Source organism: Phascolarctos cinereus, unplaced genomic scaffold (assembly GCF_003287225.1).
Source record: "Phascolarctos cinereus isolate Bilbo 61053 unplaced genomic scaffold, phaCin_HiC Scaffold_4;HRSCAF=312, whole genome shotgun sequence".
Lineage (NCBI taxonomy): Eukaryota > Metazoa > Chordata > Mammalia > Diprotodontia > Phascolarctidae > Phascolarctos > Phascolarctos cinereus.
Genome location: NW_027555847.1, coordinates 352,485,626 through 352,507,718, shown reverse-complemented (window position 1 = coordinate 352,507,718; position 22,093 = coordinate 352,485,626). Strand labels below are relative to the sequence as shown.

The 22,093-nt window shown below is 38.8% G+C and overlaps 1 protein-coding gene across 3 annotated transcripts in view; it reads right to left on the bottom strand.

Annotated features, from left to right (window-relative positions):
• Positions 1-349: 349 nt before the first annotated feature.
• DAB2 (DAB adaptor protein 2) overlaps positions 350-22,093 on the bottom strand; it is a 63,800-nt gene continuing 42,056 nt past the window's right edge. For 2 of the 3 annotated variants that reach the window (XM_020996181.2, XM_020996184.2), the window contains exons 6-15: positions 20,800-20,883; positions 20,014-20,040; positions 19,632-19,685; positions 19,360-19,422; positions 14,225-14,878; positions 13,042-13,204; positions 6,870-7,487; positions 5,839-5,951; positions 4,682-4,752; positions 350-2,317 (exon numbers count right to left, since the gene is read on the bottom strand). In XM_020996181.2, the coding sequence (XP_020851840.1) occupies positions 4,687-4,752; positions 5,839-5,951; positions 6,870-7,487; positions 13,042-13,204; positions 14,225-14,878; positions 19,360-19,422; positions 19,632-19,685; positions 20,014-20,040; positions 20,800-20,883 (1,842 nt within the window). In that variant the 3' untranslated portion in view covers positions 350-2,317; positions 4,682-4,686. The remainder of the gene's footprint in view (positions 2,318-4,681; positions 4,753-5,838; positions 5,952-6,869; positions 7,488-13,041; positions 13,205-14,224; positions 14,879-19,359; positions 19,423-19,631; positions 19,686-20,013; positions 20,041-20,799; positions 20,884-22,093) is intronic. The other variant, XM_020996189.2, reaches the window with a different exon arrangement.

Sequence of the window (22,093 nt, the reverse complement as noted above, 5' to 3'; positions counted from 1 at the left end):
GAGGGCACCAAGAGGTTAACATTGTGTCAGAGGTGAGAACTGACTCTAGGTCTTCCTGACTCTGAGGCTAACTTTGTAGACAACCAAAGCTGCCTCACAGTGGCAGCAAATTCTAATTGGGAGAAATTGGAGTATAATTTGGATTCATTTTAGTATCTACTTCTCATTGGAGGTCAGGCAATAAGGGAAGATAGGGTGAGATGAGCTAACTTTGAAAAAAAAAAAGGACCACCGATTTTCACCTACCTTTTTCTCTCTTCTTTCAGCCTCACCTTAAAGTACAAAATACCCCATGATTTATCTGAACTGGATTTCAAGAAGATAGAACAAATGGATAAGATGCACACGATTCTGCATTTCCAGTTTATTGAGATGGAGTAAATTCATAGCTTTATTTGTATTACAGAAAAGTGCACAGGAGAAAAATAGATCTGTACAGGACATATGTGGCTGAAATTCAGTTTCAAGAAATTACTTTCAAAAATCCCAGTTACCTACAAATAATTGTCTCCAGTTTTAGCACAAGTTTAAGTATTTGGACATTAAAATACTATTTCAAGTTCATATTTATAAATGGTTGAGCAGAGAGTCAGACAGAAAGGTTAAGCCTATACATTGATCAGCTATTATCATTAGACATGTCACCCTAACTTTACCTTAGACAATTATTTAGGGCTTAGGGTTAAATCAACAGAGGTGCATGAGTCTACCAGCTGGTTGACACTGCAGGCAAGTTATCCTTTTCCTCCACCCAAAATTAACATTGAATGTGGATGTTTTAACACCCACAAGAACCTGAGAGTTAAGGGTCAAAGACAAGCAAAAACAAACACACATGTAATGCAAAAGTCATTTTGGCAAAAATTCACTCTCATAATTGTGCTAAAAGTAGAGATACAAAATATACTGGGAAAGTGTTCAAGTTTGTTTTTGGTTTTTCAAAAAGAGGAAAAAAAAAAGGTCAAAATGACCATGATTATAACCAATATCTTCAGATACTTCAGGTTCTAGACATCTTCCATCCATTTTTTTTCATCTTTACCAATCCCTAGCCTGTTGTTTGAAGAAAGTTCCCTAGTTGCTTTAAAGGGTCCAATGTAACCACTAAAAACTCCAGAGGCTTTTGGGTCAATCACTTCATTTAATAAATGGACTGACCTTCAGGGTATAATACTTGCACGATGAGCAGACTTCTAGCAGGCTCACTGAAAAATGTTATCAAAGGGTTTGAATTCTGGAGCTTCAATTCAAGGTGGTGGCCTCTTATGCAGTTAAGGAAAAAAGGTATGTGCCCTCTAGGTGAGTGACTGTGATGAAGTGACTACACTCTCTCTTAACCAAAAGGCAGCAAAGCCGTGTCAGATCTGTGATTTGGTAAAGAGACTGTTTTCCCATAAACCCACAGAATTTTGCCAGCTCTACAAAAGGGGGAAAGTGATAGTGTTAGGTCAATGTAAATGAAACTTTAGGAACTGCATCATATTTTGAATGTTTGGGGGTGAGGGTGGGGTTGGGGGAGAAAAAAAACTACCCAACATGCTTATCCACTATTTGTTATAACTTTTGGGTCAGAGGAAAAAATCAAAGTCAATCCTGCAATAAGGACAAGGAGAATTTCCCAAAAGTGAGCTTCATAAAGGGTTCCCATCCTTTGAAAAGTGAGGAGATGTGGAATGTGACAACAAATATCTATGAGTGGTTGAAGGACTTGCTTTAGTTTACTTTATCACATCACTAGAGAAGAAAGGGAAGAGGAGAAGAAAAGCAAGATTTTGTCTTATTTTTTAATAAATGCTCAGTCCTCTTATAACCATGAATTTGTAAGCCTTTGAAAGAGATAGAGGAAAAAAAAACCCACACAAATTCTAAACCTTAAGTGAAGGTAACTCCAAAACTTGTTAGCAGAGCAAAAGTTCTGGAAGGAGTGTGTATTCAGATGGTGTTATTTAACATTTATCATTCGTGAGACGACAAGTGTTTTGGGAAAGTAAAGGTGGGAGACTCAAGTGGACATACTCTCCCATCCCCACCTCCCCACGTTGGAGAAATTCTCTTGACTTCATTTGTTTTCAGATTTGGAAGGTCAGGTTCTTATATCTTATGTTTCAAGCCACAGCTTTGAAGCTTAGCTTTATGTCTGGGCAAAAAGTGAAAAGATATCTCTATAAGTAAAAAAAAAGAAAGCCATCAAGGAATAAGGCAAAAGGTAATGAATGTTGAAGCTGGAGCAAGACAAGATGTTGTCCCACTAGTAGCTCTGTCCTTGGCAAATGTGGCCAACCTTTTTGTTCATCTTGATAGGGAATGCACCAAAATCCTAATGAAGAATGGGAGAAAAAAGTTACAAGTCTATACATACACAGAAAATAATTCTAATTTGTTTTACTATCAGGGGGACTAAATGTGCAGCTTTTGGGGAATTAAAAATTGAACACAGATTCAGATATCAGTAAGTAAGAAGAAGCCACAAGTGGTAAGTAATCTACAATCCCCAAGAGGAAAACCACTCCCTGAGGGTAAGCTGTTCTGCTCTCAGAAATTATATTCATTCTCTAGTCCATTAAACTGTCCCCTAATTGGCCTAAAGTACAAGACAAATCTCATTACAGTGTACACCTTTCAAATAAAAGGTACACTAACAAAAAAAGCCCAACATGATGGAATAGCAGCTCTGATTATTTTGTAGGTTAGTAGCTTTTTTTCATATATGTTACAAAGAATTTCCTGCTCTCTTCCTCCTTTGCCTATCCAATCTTTATCCAATAGTCACTTGGTATTTTAAAAATAAAAAACTCAATATACACTGACAACATCTGATATGTCTAAAGTTAACTGGTGTGGGTTAGTCATGCTTGAAACTAAAGATGAAGTTATTTACTATTCTCTTTTCATGTAATAGGTATAGGACCAGGGACCTGTGTGAATACACACCTCCACAACAGGAATTGGGAAGAAGGAAAATCAAGCATGTCTTCCTCCTGGCCCTCATTCTGAATCTCCTTCTCATGCAGCTGGAGGCTTAACTAGGAGTTCCTGTGCCCATTCCGCCAAAAAGGGTTAAACCAATGTAAGTCTGATCCTCCTTCATACCTATATAGTTTTGCCTGATAGATCACAAGAAATATCCAAATAAACTAGCCAACAAAGGACCATAGATTTAGAGCTGGAAGGGACCACAGAAGTGATTTAGTCCAATTTTCCCATTCTACAGATGAGAAAACTGAGGTCCTCAGAGTTTAAACATATCCCCTGAGGTCTTCCAGGTAGTAAATGGCAAAGGTGGGGTTCCAGTCTAGTTTATTTGACTTTAAATATGGTGCTCTTTCCATGAACCCATACTGATATTTTGGACAAGTGGGTTTTGCTTATAGGATCTTTATTGAGACTTTCACAAATGGATAAAGGAAGTCCAAGACTACAGTGAATTATTAATCAATGCTCAGGATTTTTTTTTCTGTATAACAAAAGCTTTGCACAAGTTAAGCATTCATTTGTGGAGGTGGTAAGGAAGGAACAATTTTACCTGCATAAAGAATGAATGGCCTTACCGTGCTTTGCAAACCCTAATGTCTCATATAAATGAATCATTTAGTATGAACTAAGCAACAGTGCTCAATTATCCTAATTTTGCAGTACCAGATTCCACTTTCAGAAAGTGTCGTAATAAATGTCTTTGCTTATTATCTTTTCTTTCTCTTCCTCCAACATTCTGGAACCCCTGCATCTCTATAGGGGAAACCCCTTTTCTTCACCATCTGGCCTCAGCCTACCCTTTCTGGCTTGTTACACGTCACTCCTCTACATGCATTCTATGATCTGTCTCAGCCAACAAACATTTACCATCAAGATGCAATTTCATTTTTAAAAAAAGTGCTTAATCAACCATCATCAATAGTCGCCACAGTTTAGAATAAGTTTGAACTGCTTATACTCAGCCATCATGCAGCTACTAGGTGACATTCCCCTTCTCTCCAGCTTTTTCATTCCCTTTAATGGTTTGTCCTTAGGTGTCGTCTAAAATGTAAGCTTCTTGAGGGCAGGAACTGCTCTTTTTGCTTGAATTTGTATCTCCAGTGCTTAGCACAGTGCCTGGCCCATAGTGAACACTCAATATATATATTTTTTGAATGACTTTACTAGACTATGGATCCAGACTGAGGAGAAGCCAAGATGTTTCTGTCATCTGTGTTTGATGTAGTCATTAACAATACTTACTTAGTGTTTGATGGTTGCTTGAGGAGATCTCACATCTCCTTAAATTTCCAGGCCCTGTAGAACACTGGTTTATTATTATAAGTAACAACTTCAGTGAGTGTTTCTGCACATAGGCAAGATGCCATTGAGTACACAGCAATGTGAGTGTATGCTTGCTTGTGGAAATTTGGGAGAATTCATAAGTCCTTCATGTTTTGATGTTTTAGTTTCTCCGAAGAATATAGAACTTATGTTCAAAAGAACTAAAGTATAGATTTCACATTCGGAACAAATTGAGTTATTTATCACACCACCAACAAACTCTGATACCTATAATTTTAAAAGCCTATCTATCCTCCTCAACGTTGTGTTACCGTTTTAAGAATGGAAACCCAGGTCTAAGTCACCTCCAAGCAAAAGGCACTTAACTTCTATTCTAAATTTAATTTCCCCTCAGACAATTAATTTGATAGAGCCTTCTACTTACAGAAGTTATGCAAATCGATTTCCAAAAGGATCCCCATATAGATGAGAAGATGTTGGCTGTTGAGGCACAGTCTATGGAGATACAACATCCAATTGGAAACATAAATAGTCTTATCTTTGAATATAGATCTATGTCTTATCTATGAATTGTTTTAATCATAAAGGAAACAATGCAGACTATTTCCAGAGTTCTTTTTAAGAAGTATAGTTGGATTATAAAGTTGTGTGTGAAAAAATAGTTGGGAGACCACAGCTCTGGGTTCCACAGAACTCTGTTGGTAGGTAAGGGGTGATGCTGAATAATTAGGTCCAAATGAAAACACAAGCTGCTCGCAAAGGAAGTTTGTGCTCTTCCTGAGCATGATACTTGGTGTAACCTCCGTGATTTGTTGACATTAAGGTAATCATATTAAGAAATTAACTCTTTTTAGGCAGAATTACAGCTTTAAGTTTCTCCTGGCAAAGCATTTAAAGTAGGATTTTAAGTTACATAATAAATGCTTCCAAGGACAGGCATTGTATTTAAGGTATCCATTTTTGTCTCACTATAACAATTGAAAGCATGTGGCTACCACTGAAAGATAATAGTTGTCCTTTCCACATCTTGACTTTCCCCATCAAGGGTTTGATACATAGTGAGTGGGCTTAAGAAATTAAATGAGAATTCTTTGGGAGGTTTGTGGAAGTCCCAGATAATATGCAAAGGCCAGCAGATGACACAGAAAAAGTTTAGAAACTCAGAAATGCATAATATGTGTATATACATATACGTATATATTACTGCAAACACCCCATGAAAGAAAAAAAAATTCAGACTACTTTTGTGTTATGAAGGGAGGGCCAAAAAATTTTATGCAGATTTTCCAGATTATGGGGTGCTGTGCCCCTAGCCTGTGGAAATGTGAAAGGGATAACTACTATCTTTCTCTAGGGGAAGCAATGTGCCAAAGATAAATGCAGTTCTCAAAGTTAATTCTTCTACCTTTTTGTGTATGTATGACAGAAATACTACTTCACGAATTAAGAATTAAAAGTAAGATTAACTAAAAATTAAAATGGAATAATCTGATCCTACCAATTTTACAAGGTATGAACATTAGTACCTTGGAATAATAATTTGCCAAGTTATTAGGTTTCTCTCCCGATAATCATACTTACGGGTGGTTGCAATGGAGAACGGAAAGGATCTTTTGCAAAAAGGTTCTCAAATGAACTTTCCACTGGCTTGGAAGCTAAAGGGGTGCTTTGCCTGGGAGCTGGCTTTGGTGCTTCTTTAAAAAGAAAAAAAGAACAGAAGTCCAAAACATACTACTTAGTAGAATGGCTTAAATAGTCTCCCTGTTAACATTTGCCTCAATTAGATAAAGAACAAGCATTTATCATGTCCCCTGTGTTGTAGACACTGTGCTAATAGTTTTATAAATATTAATCTCATTCAGTTTGATAAAAGAACTTACATACTGTTTCTCAGAATTGTGAGGCAGTTAAAGAATACAAGTGCAATACTGTGTATAGAAAGCCAGACTTGCATTCAGGAAGACATGGATTCAAATCCTGCTTCTGACACCCACTGGCTATCTGACTGGCAAGTTATTTAAACTTCTCCGTGTACGAGACTATATTAAGTGATTGAGACTTATGTTACAGATGAGTTCCTCATCCACACTGGCAATTCCCTAGACTGATGAATTTATAGGTCTGATTCCCTCTTAGGACAATGTCTGGCACATAGTACGTACTCAATAAATGCGTATTCCTTCCCCTTCCACTTCACGCCTATCTCCCCCTGCCCCTGCAATCTGTGGACTCAAAGTGAAGGGACTTATTATTATGAAGTAGAGGATTTTAAGATTTCTTTTAAAGCTGTTTAAGGTAGAATCAATGCAGAAGCTGAACGAGGACCCTTTGCTTTACCAGGATACTAGGAGTTATCCCTGAGAACACTGACAGTGTTTCTAATACTTCTGAAGGCTAGTCTTATCACAGTGCCAAGACACCTGTCACTAGGGGGCAATATCAGGCCATTTTTTCCCCAAAGATAACAATTTCTTCTTTAATGTATTCCAAGACATAAATAGTTAAATTTTTTTATGGAGCTATTGGATGGTCAATGAAATAAGACAGAAGCTAGTATTGGATTCTTCTGGACCTGATTACCTTGGACAAGGCTGTCGGGGAAAACGCCTTACCATTTATCTTGGCCAACAACTGATTAGCATCTAATTCCTCATTCTCTGTATTCTCTTGTGGAATTCCAATTTTGCTAGTGAAGTAACTGGAGAAGGCTGCTGAGGCCCCAGAGGATGCTTGCTCCCCCTTCCTTGCTGGCACTGCTGGTCTCTGCCTCAGCTGGATGTCCTTAAACATTTCTTTCACCTCTTTGATTTCTTTATCCCCAAGTGGATCTAAAGCAGTGAAGGCATCACAAGAGAGATCCTTCTGTGGGATAGTTCTGGGAGGGGGCTGAGGTGGTGAGCCTGAGATAAGCACAGAAGATTGCTGGCCAGGGGCGGCAGCTGTTGGGAATATGTTGCTCTGAAAAGGATTCCCCGTGGAGGCTTGAGCTGGCCACGTGTTAGCTGGCACATTTGTGGTACAGCCCCAGAGAGGAGGGGATGAGGGTGATGTTGGGGCTCCATAGGACGTTGGCTGATCCCAGCCTGAGACTGTGGGGTTTGTATTAAAGGCAAGAGGCTGACTAAATCCTGAAGGCTGAGAACTCATCATGGGCACTGAGGTGGATTGGTTGAAAACTAATGATGGTGGATTCCACGGTCCTGTCTGAGGTGTTGGTACTGGTAAGCCACCTAAGAAATAGAGAGGAAATATATTAAATTTCACCAAATGAGAAACATAAAAGGTAGAAGAATTAAATCATCAACTGTATCCTATGGTAGTTTTCTTAAGTACCTGAACATTGGAGGAAATGGACACCCTTGTTGCACAAATGTAATTTAACAATGCCCATACACAAAGCCAGGTTAGCCACCAACTAGATGGTTAATTCTAAGATAATTCACATACATCAATGACAGGTCGTTTTCATGAAAACTCATTATGCTCACATCCCATGGAGACCATTTCATAGCTTCTGTTGATTTTAATGCATCAAGTGTTGATAGAGAGGAGATCTAAAAAATTTTTAGTTGTGACTATAATAGGAGACTTGTTAAAAGTATTGCTGAGAGGACTACTTTAAGTCCAATTTAAATCAAAATTAGTTTTTTACATTGTATCACCCAACCTAAGCTTGGCCAGGAATCTGAGGATAATGGTGAGATAAAATATATGACAAACACTTACTAAGTGCCTACTTCATGTCAAGCACTATGCTAAGTGCTAGGGATACAAATAATAAGAAGAAAGCCTTGGCTGTCAAGGAAATTGCAATTTAATGGGGGAAGACAACAGGCAAAAGGAAGCAGAAAAGCAGTTGGGGGAGAGCACCCGAATTGAGATGGTGCCGGAGTTTCTGAGCCCTCTTTTCAGGGAGGCTGCCGGTGGAGTTTTTTCTGCTCTATACTCAACTCTCCAATCAAGAGGCAGAAGCAAAAGAAGGTACTGATGAGGTAGGTGTACATGAAGCTGAAGCAGTGTCCACCAAGGTGCATTTCCGATAAGAACATCCTTGGGGCACGTTTATGATGATGGTGGAGTCAAAACCAAGCCTGATAGCTGGTGGCAAATGGAGAGATGGCTGAGATTTTGAGGCCTCCTTAAAAGGAGGTGATGGGAATTTTTCCTCTGCCCTCCAGCCCTCTAATCAGAAAGGCAGAAGCAAGTGAAGGTACTTATGAAGTACTCTCCTCAAACCTCAATGAACTCTACATCCAAGCTATTAAACATATGTCTATCTCATGTGATATCCTATAAGCTTATCATTAGACTCAAAGCATTTCTCCAATTGTGCCAAACTAGTCCTCCCTCACCCACTTAGTGGAGTACCCAAGCTTATCCTAGCGCTTCACGAATTTCCTCTTTCACCTTCTTCCTGGGGCACTGAAAACCTAGGGGGCCTTCTTAACCACAATTCATCTCCACGCACATTAAAATGAAAACAAACAGCTGATGTCCTCATTTCAAAACTCCACCTGCCTTGAACTTGTCTGACACTTACTTAGTTCATCAGTTTCCTAGGCCTGCCAGAATAGAGCAAGAGACCTTGGTAATGCTATTTCTATATCAGATGAGAGATATATTAAAAAAAACAAACAAACAATTCTCTAAGACTTCACCACACTTGGTGAACTTTAAAAGTGCTTGATAAATTCAATTTATTATTAGCAGCAGCATATTATGCCTTGTTTGTTCTTACACACACACACACACACACACACACACACACACACACACACACACACACACAGAGGTTATAGGATAGTCTAAATTAACTCTGATGTCTTATATGATCACCATGATCTAGACCAGGGGTTAACAAACTATAGCCTTGAGCCAAATCTGACCTGCTATCAGTTTTTATACAGTCCATGAGCTAAGAATGGATCTCATATTTTAAATGCAATAGAACTTTATTTAAGACAAAATATTGGCTAGTTTTTACCAAATTGCACCTGTCTGCTAAAGTGAAGAAAATTGAGAATGTTAGAGCTGACAGGATCTTTAGAAACAGTCTAAACCAGGTGTGGGGAACCTGGGGCCTTAAGGCCACATGTGGCCCTTTTATTAATAAAAATATGTAAATATTATATAATATTATATATAGATACATTAACAAATATAAAATATTACAGATTTATGTATGGATATAAAATATAATTAAATAAAAATAAATTAATAAAAATTAATGAAAGGATTTGTTCTGTGAAATTTGGATTTGGTCAAAGGGCCACACTTGAGGACCTAGACAGCCACATATGGCCTCGAGGCCCCAGGTTCCCCACCCCTGGACTCTAAATTTATTTGACAGAGGATGAAAACTGAGGCCCAGATGTTCAAGTTCACATAGCTAATGAGACTGGAACTTACATTTGTCTCCATATTTTTTTTTCTCTATTTCTGTCACTAAGTTTCCTTCTTGGGCACCAAGTTAATATTCTGTCTTAGACTATATTCTAACAAGTTTTTCCAACTACCATTTCCTGACCACTGTACTTAGAGATAGTGGAAGAATCAGAGGGTAGGGAAGGAGGAAAACTAAGATTCCTTGATTTCATAGGAATATAACTTTGGCATGTCCATATAATTAAAGTCTTCTACTATAGATTGTTGGCTGATTGTAGTAAGGTGACTAATGGGTTATACTGTTCTACTTAGCCAGAGGCTCTCCTGTTTGCTTAACTTAAGAGAAGAGCTGATCCTTTGGCATGAGAGACAGCAGAGTATGTTGGATAGAGTGCTGTATTTGGAATCAAGAAAACCTAGGTTCAAAACTTGCCCTGATAGTGGTATGACCCTGGGTAAGTCACTTAACACGTGAGTTGGAAGGGACCTCAGAGCTTTCTCAGATCTAAATCTGGAATTCTCTGAAGTAGCAGTTTTGCATAACCCTAAAAACTGGATTGACTCAAAGATGGTAGAAAGAATAACTCACACTTGGAACTCAAAATCTTATAAAAGCAAATGTTGAAAACTATCTTTACATGTAATTGGAAAAAAAATAAAATACTATTAAGTGGAAAAAAAGAGAATAACTCATTCAGTTGAGATGACCTGTCATTTTAGTTTCATTAAAGACTTTTCTCTCACTATTTATTCATTTGATAAAAAAAAATTGTAGAATAACAAAAAAGACAGGTTAGCATTTCACAGACTTTCCAGTCTTTATGCTATCTACTCTTATTCTCTTAGAAGCAAAATTTGTGGCTTTGATCATGAGGGTTAACTGGCAAGGAGGAAGAGAAAAGTGCTCTAAACAGCAAAAGCTAAAAGCTTTTCAGTCCTCAGACTTCTTTCCTCTTCCTCATCACACACTCACACGAAGAGGCCTTTTTGAAAGTTCTCCAGGTCTTGCCACTCTGTGTGTGTGTGTGTGTGTGTGTGTGTGTGTGTGTGCACGGGCGAGTGCACGCGCAAGGCAGAGCAAGGGGTAGGGAAGTAAGGTGGTGTATATGAAGTCAGTCTCCTGTCCTCCTGATGCCAGGTCTCAGCTGTGCTCGGCATCACAGTGCTGAGGTTTCTACCCCCACCAGCTCTCCACAGGATGTGATTGCCCAGCTGGGGGCGGAAGCCAGCCCTACAACCTTCTGTGGCTTGGCGGAGGCTCACAGCTAGTGGACAGGGACTATACTGTAGAGCTCATTTTACTGCAGTGGCCAAACTCTGAAGAATCATCAGTATTCTGCTGTTGTTCATCCCCAGGCCTCGACGGGGGCACCCCGCCAAAAAGCTTCACTTCATTTGAATAAATTAACAGTTATTGGGTCCAGCTGTATTTGCAGGCTGACTAGTAAAATATTGGCTATAAAAATTCTTCAAGGCATGGATATTAGAGCTCTCTGATTTTATTTAATTGTTGCCACTACATGCAGGCATTTTTCTCCTTGCTGTAAAGGGATGTCTATTAGTGCCATTTCAAGGGAGTGGAACAATGAAGACCAAGAAAGATCATAGAACATTTAGGAAGAGTTGCTTGCTTAAGTGCTCTCAAGGAGAATCAGACCAAGTTAGGGAACAAGGAAGAATCTTCAGCCATTCAGCAACTGGGCAACACCCCGCCTCCACCCAGACATGACTCAACAGATTTAGCATGACACTGTGAAAACATTTTCCTGCAGAAGAAATGCACACCTAATGATTGAGCCAGTGTCAAAATCAGAGAAATCCAACATTTCTGGTTTAAGTTCTACAGGAGGCAGGAGAATGCTACCTGGAACCTTCCCACTCCTAATCAGTGGGAGTCTTTAGAGGTGCCAAGCAGCAACAATCAGTCCCTCCCCCTTCACCAATGGCAGACATTTATTGAAAGGACTGAAATTAGCAACAAGTCTGAAAATAATGGGAAGCTGTTCAGTGGTGTTGCTGAGCCAGCCAGCCCAGGGTCAAATTGTGAAGGAGGTGATGTTCTTCTGTGCCCACCCCTCCTCGGGAAGCAGCCTGCCTTTTCTCACTCTGGCTTATGATTACTGTTCTCAATCCTTTCCCATCCCCAAGGACCATACACTCTCTGGAACTTCTGTACAAAACTCAAATTTAAAAAGCTTCCTATCAGCTCTTTTAGTCAAGGATCTCATAAGTCAGCTTTATCTTTTTTAAAAACTATCTGTTTATTTATTTATTTTTAAAAATTGAATTGGTTTGTCTTAAGGTTTGGGGCTCCATGACTTATCATATAAATGTGGATACAGAAACAGAGAGAAGAAGATCTGGGTTCAGTTCTCACCCCTGCTATATTCTGATTGTGTGATTATGGGGGCAAGTCATTTTAACAAAATGCCCTGGGAAACTCTTAGACTGTAAATTGCAAAGCAGGTGTCAATCTGCATTGCTAAATGGGTGTTTCCACACTGGGGTGCTCCATATGCTGATGAAATTATAGCTCCAGTCTGTCATCTAGTGATGATGATGCTGATAACCTAAAGGAATCACTCAAATAGTAGCATTTCACTTTTCTACAGCAGATCGGTGAGAATATTTTCTGGATTTTTGTTGTTCAGTTATTCTCAGTATCATTCAACTCTCTGTGACCCAATTTGAGGTTTTCTTGGCAAAGATACTGGAGTGATTTGCCATTTCCTTCTCCAGCTCATTTTCTTTCTTTCTTTCTTTCTTTCTTTCTTTCTTTCTTTCTTTCTTTCTTTCTTTCTTTCTTTCTTTCTTTCTTTCTTTCTTTCTTTCTTTCTTTCTTTCTTTCTTTCTTTCTTTCTTTCTTCCTTCCTTCCTTCCTTCCTTTCTTTCTTTCTGGCAATCAGGGTTAAGTGACTTGCCCAGGGTCACACAGCTAGTAAGTGTCAAATGTCTAAGGCCAAATTTGAACTCAGTTCCTCCTGACTTCAAGGCCGTTGCGTTATCCACTGCACCATCTAGCTGCTCCTCCAGCTCATTTTCTAGATGAGGAACTGAAGCAAACAGAATTAAGTGACTTACTCAGGGTCACACAACTACTAAATTTCTGAGGTCAGATTTGAATTCAGGAAGATGAGTCTTCTTAACTCTAAGCCCAGCACTCTACCCATTGCACCACCTAGCTGTCCATATTCTGGATACTGGAGTACATTTTAATACACCTGTAGACACTTACACAGGCCTTGCCTATATGAAAGGGAAGTCACCTCTCCCCCCATCCCACCTTTCCTTTGATGCTTTTCAAATTCAGGTTGGGAATATTAGAACCGCTTCTAGCTCTTCAGAACTTGAATAACTAGAGACTTTAATAAAAAGGGGACAAGAAACTGATGAACTTACCTAGACCAGTCAGGGAACCCACTGAGGATGGGGCATGAGTGTTGAAGAGGTCCATAGGATTGTTCTGCAAGACTATAGGTTGTCCTGTTGGTGAAATCTGACATGGAGATTCTGTGGTAGGAGTGGCAAAAAGATCTGACCCAAATATATCATTCATTGGAGACTGGTGTTGGTAGGAGGAGGAGGAAGAAGAAGGATAGGGAGGAAAAAAAAACAGAAAAAATTAGTTTGATAATTGTAAATAATCAAGACTATTCTCGTCCTTCACTTTTCAGAAAAGGGAAAGACTGAATTTCCTAAAACCCAAAAGTCTGTTCTTGGTAGTATGAGAACAGCTGGAACTTTAGTCATTTTTCTGCTGAATAGTTGGCCAAGAAAGATCAGATTAGATATCAGAGCAGGAAAGGACCTTGTGGAGCTTATCCAATCCTCCCATTTTACAGATGAGCAGACAGAGCGAGTTAATGACAGAACCAGAACTATACCTCAGGTCTAACTCCCATTCAGCTTTTGTTGTTGTTGTTATTTTTACTTTACTGATATCTACTTGAGATGACCCTATTCCCCTCCCCCCAATCTGCCTGAGAGCTGGAAAAATATGTGTAGTTGGAAATACCCAACCAAGAATAGATCTAGGCCATTGCATTTCACTTGTATTAGACATGAAGACCAATATGCTTTGAGACATACAAATCTAAAGGATGAATTTACTACCTAAAATAGTAATGGGTTGATTTCTACTCATCAATCCTAGAATGAACATCTATTTTTTTTAAATGAAGCCCCAATTTCACAACTAAGAGACTGTGGCAACACTTTTCCAAGGCTAACTCTGACCTTCTCTTGCCCCATAGTATATAAAGATCAACTTACCAGAGATACAGAAGCCCGGCAGCATTAAAACAGAAAACTTGTTTAGTTAAATCTATTAAGTGACAAAGCATGCAAGTGGAAAGCAGGTGACAAACACTGCTGTAAGGGGAAGGGGAAATTTAAGAAAGACGGATGATTAGAGAGAAATATTTCTGGAGAACTGACATGGCTGGTCCCACCTTCTATCTTACAGTCATACTCTGGGAGTTACGATAGCAGAGAGAGAGTGAAAAAAAAAAAGCTTGCATTAAGCCACCCTTTGGTACCGAACATGCATTCTGCCAATGGATATGTGAAGAAGGTAATTCACCTTAGCAGTCCTTCTGCCTCTTCCAGGTTTGGTACTTTGTGGAGGTGGGATAATTGTTATGGAGTCATGTGGTGAGGACTGGGCAGAGTTTTCTGTATCCTGCTTTATTCCATTGGGTAGTGACAGTCCTTTGGAAGGGGTCCCCACAAAAAAATTGGGGGAAGATGTGATAAAGCCATTTTGTTCTCTTTCAGGTACCCCATTCTGAGTTCTTATTGCAGGCTGGGTTTGCAAACTTGCAAAGGGCCACTGGCCTGCCTGAGCCTCCTGTTTCCCAGTTCGATTAGAAATCTGGTCAAACTGTTGCCCAAAGTAATCAAAATCGCCATTCAGAGACCCATTACTCAGTGGAAGTGGTAAGAAGCTATTCAGATTCTCTTTCTTCTGATCTGGAGGTTTGGGAGAATCAAATGAAGAGGGTGTCGATTGGTCTGGTTGTGTGAAAGGATCATCACGGAAAGGGTCAGGATTAGGGGTGGGAAAGAAGTTGAGATTGGCAGAAAAAGCATTTTCAGGCAAGAAAGGTGTCTGGGGCTTTGGTCGAGGAAGTGAGCAGGAAGTGATGCCATTGGTTAAGAAGGGATTTTCTCTTAGAGAATTCTGATTGGTGTCGATTTCAGAGTTTAGATCCACTAACAGGAGATCTTTGCTTTCCTAACAAATTTAGAAAGAAAAGAGACAGTGTTAGTCAATATCATGGTTTTAAATGTGAGCTGTATCATGGTGATTGTTGGCAACATATACCTCAAATGAATAGTTTTTCTTCCATCAGTTCAGCAGCCAGCTATTGATATGCTCTTCCACCCTCAACACACATCCCCTTTCTCCTCCCAGTTCCCATTTTTTGCCCCTGAGAGTCCTTGGTAAGGTGCTGTTTTATTGTGATTCTCTTGGCTAAAGGCTATTGCTTCTCATTCAACTAATAATAACTCTTAAGTACAAAACACTTTACATACCTTATCTCATTTGAGCTTCACAATAACCTGTGAGCTTGGTGCTATTATTTCTATTTTGCAGATAAAAAAATTTAGGCTGAGAGGTTAAGTAACTTATCAAGGCTCATACAGCTACTAAGTGTATCAGGTACATTCAGACTTATGACTGACTCCCCAGTGTAGTATGGCAAGACATCTCCAAAGGTTAGAGTGATGAGAAATCTATTTTAAGGGATCCTGAAATTGATGTGCAAAATCCTTTCCACTTCAAAGAACAGACTCAGAGGGGTCTAACACCTTGTGAAATCAGAGTTTCACGCTAACTAGCTACGAGAGTGTACAGTAGGATCCAGGACTCCTTGAGTGTAGTGTAATGTTTTCTTGATATCATGAGACATACAATCCTCACATAAAATTAGAGGGAACTATAAGTACTAGGTGTTCTCCTGTGGGAATAGTTTGAGAGTTCCAAATGCAAGAATCCAATGTTTCTTGGTGAGCTATGAAAGAACTTAGGTCTTTGGGTTGCTTGATCCCTGTAAGGCAAATCAGGCAATGTATAAGATCAATTTTTCATACTGCCTAGGGTCTTTTTTTTTTTATTCTACTCTGCTGCCTTCCTTAGCGGCAAGGTTTCTCATGGCAGCGTCATTTTTACTTAGCCCTCTCCCATTTTCCTCTGCATTCAGAAGCTGTTATTAAAGGAAGGGCTCAGGGCAGAGAGAGGGTGAGCAGTCTAACAGAAAGGGAGCTTGGTCACATTCAAAGAATACTCAGGTCCCAACATCTCTAAGGAGATGGTAGGGTAGGACTCTGCTATGTAAGATGCCCAGGATTACCACAGGAGCTTCTTTGATGTTTCAAGTGGCAGGTCCTCTAACACAAACCAGCTCATGGTTAGCTCATTCAATACTAGTAGGGTTGCATTTTCAAATCCTTTAGAAGCACATTTTGGGGCACAGACATTTAAGGAAGCAGGGGCAGGAAAATATAATACACACACACACACACACACACACACATAACAAACACCCCCCCACACACACACACACATACACCCAGGGAAAAAGAACCTTACTCTAATCCCCTATCTCTTAACAATCCTGCCTGGCTCTCTCAATATGGGTCTCTTAATACTTGTAGTCCTTCTTGTGCACATTTTGGTACTATAGAGTATGAAGACCTAGGCTCAAATTCTACCTTTGATGCTTATTACCTGTGTAGCCCTTCTTATGGACCTTTACATAAGGGCTACTAGTACAGAATAAGGCTTTAGTATTCCTCTGAATTTATGTAGACAAGTACATTCTACAACATTTGAAGTGAACTCTTCTTTATAATAATGGATATAAATGAGGCTCTAAAACTGATCACTGTCATTACTCTTGGATTAAGAGATCTAGACTGCTCAGGATTGATATGACAGTTTTGGTCTTTTTGGTGTTAAAAGATGTGGGGGAGAAAAAAATGCCCAAGTGACCTTCCATAATAAAAAAATGTATTAATTGAAACCAAGCATTGACTTCCCAAACCAACTGTATTAGAAGTTACCTCTTAGATTACTCATGGCAGATTCAGGGGAAAGTCATGCTAATGTATCTGAAAAGATGAGTTACCAACTCAGGTTTTAATTACCCATTTTACAATCTTGATTATATGATCGTGGCCTCCACTGAATAGAAGCGGGCATAGGAAATGCCTGGTGTTAATGAACATGGGCAAGAAGAGCTAGAATTATTGACACAGCATCAAAGATTTGGAGCTGGAAAGGAGGTCAAAGGTAATCTAGTCAAAGCACCCCTTTATTTTATAGAGGAGGAAATAGACCCAGATCAGTAAAGTGACTTGTTCAAGGTTATAGGTAATAAGGTGGGATTTGAAGGTACATTTTCATACTCCAAAGGCAGCAGAGGTCTTTCCACAGTGTCAGGATTTAGATTAGGTGACCAAGTATGTTCTGAGAAGGACCAAAATTGAGTCAGCTCCCTAATCCACAACCATTTTTTCCTAGATTGGTTTTCTACTTTAGTAACAGATTATCTCCTTGGGCCCTTGTGTGCTTTGCATTTGTAGACACATTAGATAAGAAGTTTTAGAGCTAATAGGATCTTTGAGATCTTGCCCAAACCCTTCATTTTACAGATGAGGAACTGAAAGCAAAAGTCACATGGTTCACATGTAGCAGAATTCAATCCCAGTTCTTTTTCTATGATACTTTACTGATTAAAAAAATGGAAATATAAATTCAATGTTAAAACAGGCATATAGAAATGAATAAAATTTATGTAGAAGAGATAGTCTGGTTCTGCCTCAAGATCACAAGATTTAGAGTTGGAACAGATGTTGGACATATTTTAGCTGCCTCATTTTACAGATGAGGAAATTGGTTTGGAGGTGAAAAAGACTTCCTGGAAGTGAAAAGGTAAGGGTAGCTGAAAGGCCAAAGGGATTTGATGCATATTTAAGTCAGTTTCTCCACTACATATTAATTTTATAAGGCTAAATATTTGCAGAAAACGCTTCAAGCTCGGACTTCATTTTTATTATAGTTTTGATATTGTGACCATAGGCAAATACGTTCTCATGCTCATTATCCCCATTTTACAGCTGGTGAAATATTTGTACTACTGGGATAATATGAGGAAAGAGCTTGGAAAATCTGAAATCGATAAAAAGAAATATGATTTTATATAAAGTATACAAACACCCAAACTACCATTTTCTTCCTAAAACCATTTAGGATGGTCATACTTGTTAATTAAATTTCTTCAGTGTTTATTAATTTTTCACCCTTATTCCTCCTCTACTGACATTATTCTCTTAAAAAGTCAATGACTTATCAGTCTTCAAATCCAATGATCTTAATCCTTATCCTCTTCAAACCTTTTACTTTATTCAATATTTAATAACCCTTCTCTCTGGAAGCTCTCTCTTCCTGAGTTTTCTGTGACACTGTACTCTTCTGCTTATCTTCCTCTAACTCCTAAACCTTTTCACCTTTTTCTGATTCCTTCAGTGCCAACCCTCCCCATAGATCTATCCTTGACCTTGACCCTTTTCCCTATCCTCTTCCTTAGTAATCACTCTCCAGCCCAAACTTCTTTCCTAATCTCCAGATCTTTATCTCCAGTTACCTACTGAGTCCTGCCAAAATCTGACAGATAATTTATTTCAAATTCATCTACCTCCCCTTTAACCCCAGCCCTGAACACACACACACACACACATATACATACACACACACACACACACACACACACACACACACACACACACACACACTTATTCCTACAGCTTCATTATTTCTACCACTAGTTTTCTGGTTGACCAAGGCTAGGAATACTATCTTCAATTCTTGTTTGTGATAGTCAAGTTGAGGCAACTAAGTGGCATAGTTGAGGAAACTGAGGCAAACAGAGCTTTGTGACTTGCCCAGGGTCAAAAGCTAGTAAGTATCTGAGGTTGAATTTGGATTCGTATCTTCCTGACTTGCCCTATATACTATGTGGCATATGAACTTCATCTATTCCATATACATCTTGTATGTACCTAGGCTATCTACATGTTGTTTCCCCATTAGAATGTGAGCTCCTTGAAGGGAGAGACAGTGTTTTTGCCTTTTTTTTTGCACCTCTAGTGCCCTGTGTTGAGGCTGCCATATAGTAGGTGTTTAATAAATGCTAGCTGACTGAGAATCATTTAATTTCTTTCCAGTCCCATGTTTCCTTTGGTGCTCTTGTTTTCAAAACCTTTTGAATATAGGCTTGCCAATGAATTGAAACTGTTTAGGTAGGAAAAGGTAACAGAAATGGGAGGCTAGGGTGAAATCTTCATCTTGAATTCTGGTACCTGAATGTTCAAGTCAAAGTTGGTTTTGTCAACAGGTTCTACTCAGCTTCTTCTGTTTCCCCCCCCCCCCATTACCTAAAAGGGTAGACATTTCTGACTGGTTTGTCTTTCAGATGATAAATACAAGTTGTTGAGATGATGCAACTTTTTAAAAAGTACAACTTGCCTGATTTTTAAGTGATACTACAGTGTCTTTATGTTTTACATAGAAAATCCATATGGAAACTTGGGACGTATTTCCTGCTAGGAAAGGCAAATCTTTTTGGCTGTTGGTATTTTGAAATAAAATTATAGGCATAAGTGCTATTATGGTGCAAAATTTCCCCCCCAGCCTGCCCCTTACATACTTACTGTTGGACTATTTAGGTCAGGAGGTGTGGACATGTCCCCAAACAGATCCATCTGGTCAACACCCTTAAAAAAAGCAATTTTGATTTGATTAAGACATATACCAGTCCTATGTTTCTACATTAATATTAAAATAGCATTTATATTAGAAGAATAAATATGCATACTGAATGGTTAGTGATAATGGGATTTTGTAATTTTATGGCTACATTAGCATTATCCACAGAGCATAATATATACAATCAGGGCAGAATCATAAGACTTCATGGACATACCAATTTCATTTTGCTAGCTGGGTAATCAAGTGTCAGCAGGTCTTTATTCCCATTCTGAAAAAGTCATAGGATCATAGAATGTTAGAGCTGGAAGAGAACCTGAGAAACCTAATCCAACCTCTTGTTTTAAGAGAAAGCTCAGAGAAGTCATTGTTTTATCTAAGGTCACGTAGGTTGTTATGTAGCAGAGCCCAGATTTGAACTTGGGTCTTCTGACTCCAAAATCTATAGTTTAAGTAAGTATTTATTCCCAATTTTAATGACTCACTAAACAAAGATTTGGATTTTATATCGGAGAATACTCTGTTTCAATTATAAGAGAGGGATAGTGCAACATTTGCATTAGATCAAATTATTTATACAAGCATAGAAACAAATTTACCTCAACTGCCTTGTTGGCTTCTTCAGTCTACAAATTAAAAAAATGGAAAATTATGTTAGCTGCATTTACTAAAATGCCTAGGTTTTCCAGAAATCTGCACCACCACTTTGGTTTCATCTAGTAGTAGCTACTTAAGGCAGACAGACAAAAAACAAAACTCACTTGTTTCCATCCTAAAACTGCAGGTAAATGAAGTGGTTTTTTAAATTCCTTGTAGCTAGGCACAATTCCACATAGCATAGACAGGCTAGCAAAATTTCCTTGGCTCCTCAGAAGGATAGGTAATGTCCCTATGGCTCTCTAGAATCATTATGGGCTCCTAGCTCATAGGACCCTTGAATACATGGGCTGATTCTGAATACCACTCAGGATTCAGAAGAGTTGATCTAGGTAAAAGAAGAGAAGGAATCTGGAAAAAGAGACCTGCCTATGGGTTCTGTAGCCCAGAAAGAAAAAAAAAAGTGCTCCTTCACCTCCTCATGCAGCTACAGATTAGGATAGATTTCTTGGACTTAATCTAACTAGGGCTTAAAGCCAACCTTAGGGTTACCCTGGAAGCTGTGATATATGTGCTAACCCCATGGCCTCTGAGTGTCCTCCCAACAGATCAATTAAAATGGTACTATGATCTGTGGCTATCTTGACAAGAGATTGAAGTCAAGTATTTCAGTGATAAACAATATATTCAGATACAATAACCCAAATGCTCTATGATTGTAGTAATCAAAAAAACCCCAACTCATCAAGCTATCTATTCCTGCCAACCTGTCACTCTCTAGTACTTGCCTTTTTCTTATCTTCTTCTTCCTTTTTCTTGACATTATAGATGACTTGAAAAAGGTCTTTAAGATCAACTACTAATGGTTCTGCCTAAAAACAAACAAAAATATTTAGTGATTCCAAGATTACTACTTTACTCTTCCCCCTTGTTAAAACATAGATTAGAATCAATTTCTACTTTCATCCCAAACCTTCTCCCATTCATGGGAGAAAATTGAAATTGAACAGATAGATTGGAATCAGTGAGGTAATGTGAACTGTCTCTCCTAAAATTCTGGTAGGCAACCTCATTGTATCATGGGATTTTCAAAAGCTATGGTCAGTGGCACACGAACATTGGCAGGGCTTGTCAAAGCTGGAAGGGCTTTGAAAATTGACCTACTGACAGATAACATGTCTGCCATCTAAGAATCAGCCTTGTTGAGTACAAAGACTCATCGCTCAAAGGTTGGCCAGCAGGTTATTAAATGTTTTGGCCGCAGCAGCTCATAAAGACAGTCAGAAATACTAAGGAATAGAGGAGTTGCAATCAGCATCAGAAGGATGAATCACACTTATCAAATAATAGATCCTTTCAAGAAAAGTGGGGATAGAGACTGAACCTTTGATTTCACTGGCATTCAGAAATTCCAGGCCAGGAGATTTCCTCTACCAAGGCAGGTCAGCACCTTTGCTACAACTTAAAAAGATGCTTAGAACTCTGAAAAGTTGAATGACTTTTCCAGGATCATATAGCAAGTATGTTTTAGAGGCAGAATTTGAATCAGATTTTCTTGGGCTTATGGTCAGTGCTCTGTCCACTATGCCATTCTACTACAGAGCTCATACTCATATATTGTTTTAAGGTTTTTAAAGCACTTTACATACATTTTATTTGCTCCTCACAATAGCCCTGTGAAGGAAGTGCTACAAGTATTACCTTCCCCTTTATTTTACAGATGAAAACAGTGAGCCTTAGTGAGTTTCATCTGCTTAGAACCATAGAACTAAGCAAATACTTGAGTTAAAATTTGAACACAGATCTTCCTGACTCCATTACTAGAGAATTGACAAGATAATGGTTTTCTATCATTATCCAATGCATTCTAATTGCTTCTAGGTCTTCCTTGTACTGCCATCCTCAGATACACACACACACACACATACGTATACATATATGTATATATTATAGGTAGATATATCTACATAGTTATTTATATGGCTATCTAGATAGCCATGTAGGTATCATTCTATATATAGCTATTATTCTAGAATCTAGAGAGGATGAGCCCCTGTGGAGATGTCTGCTACATCTTGCCTA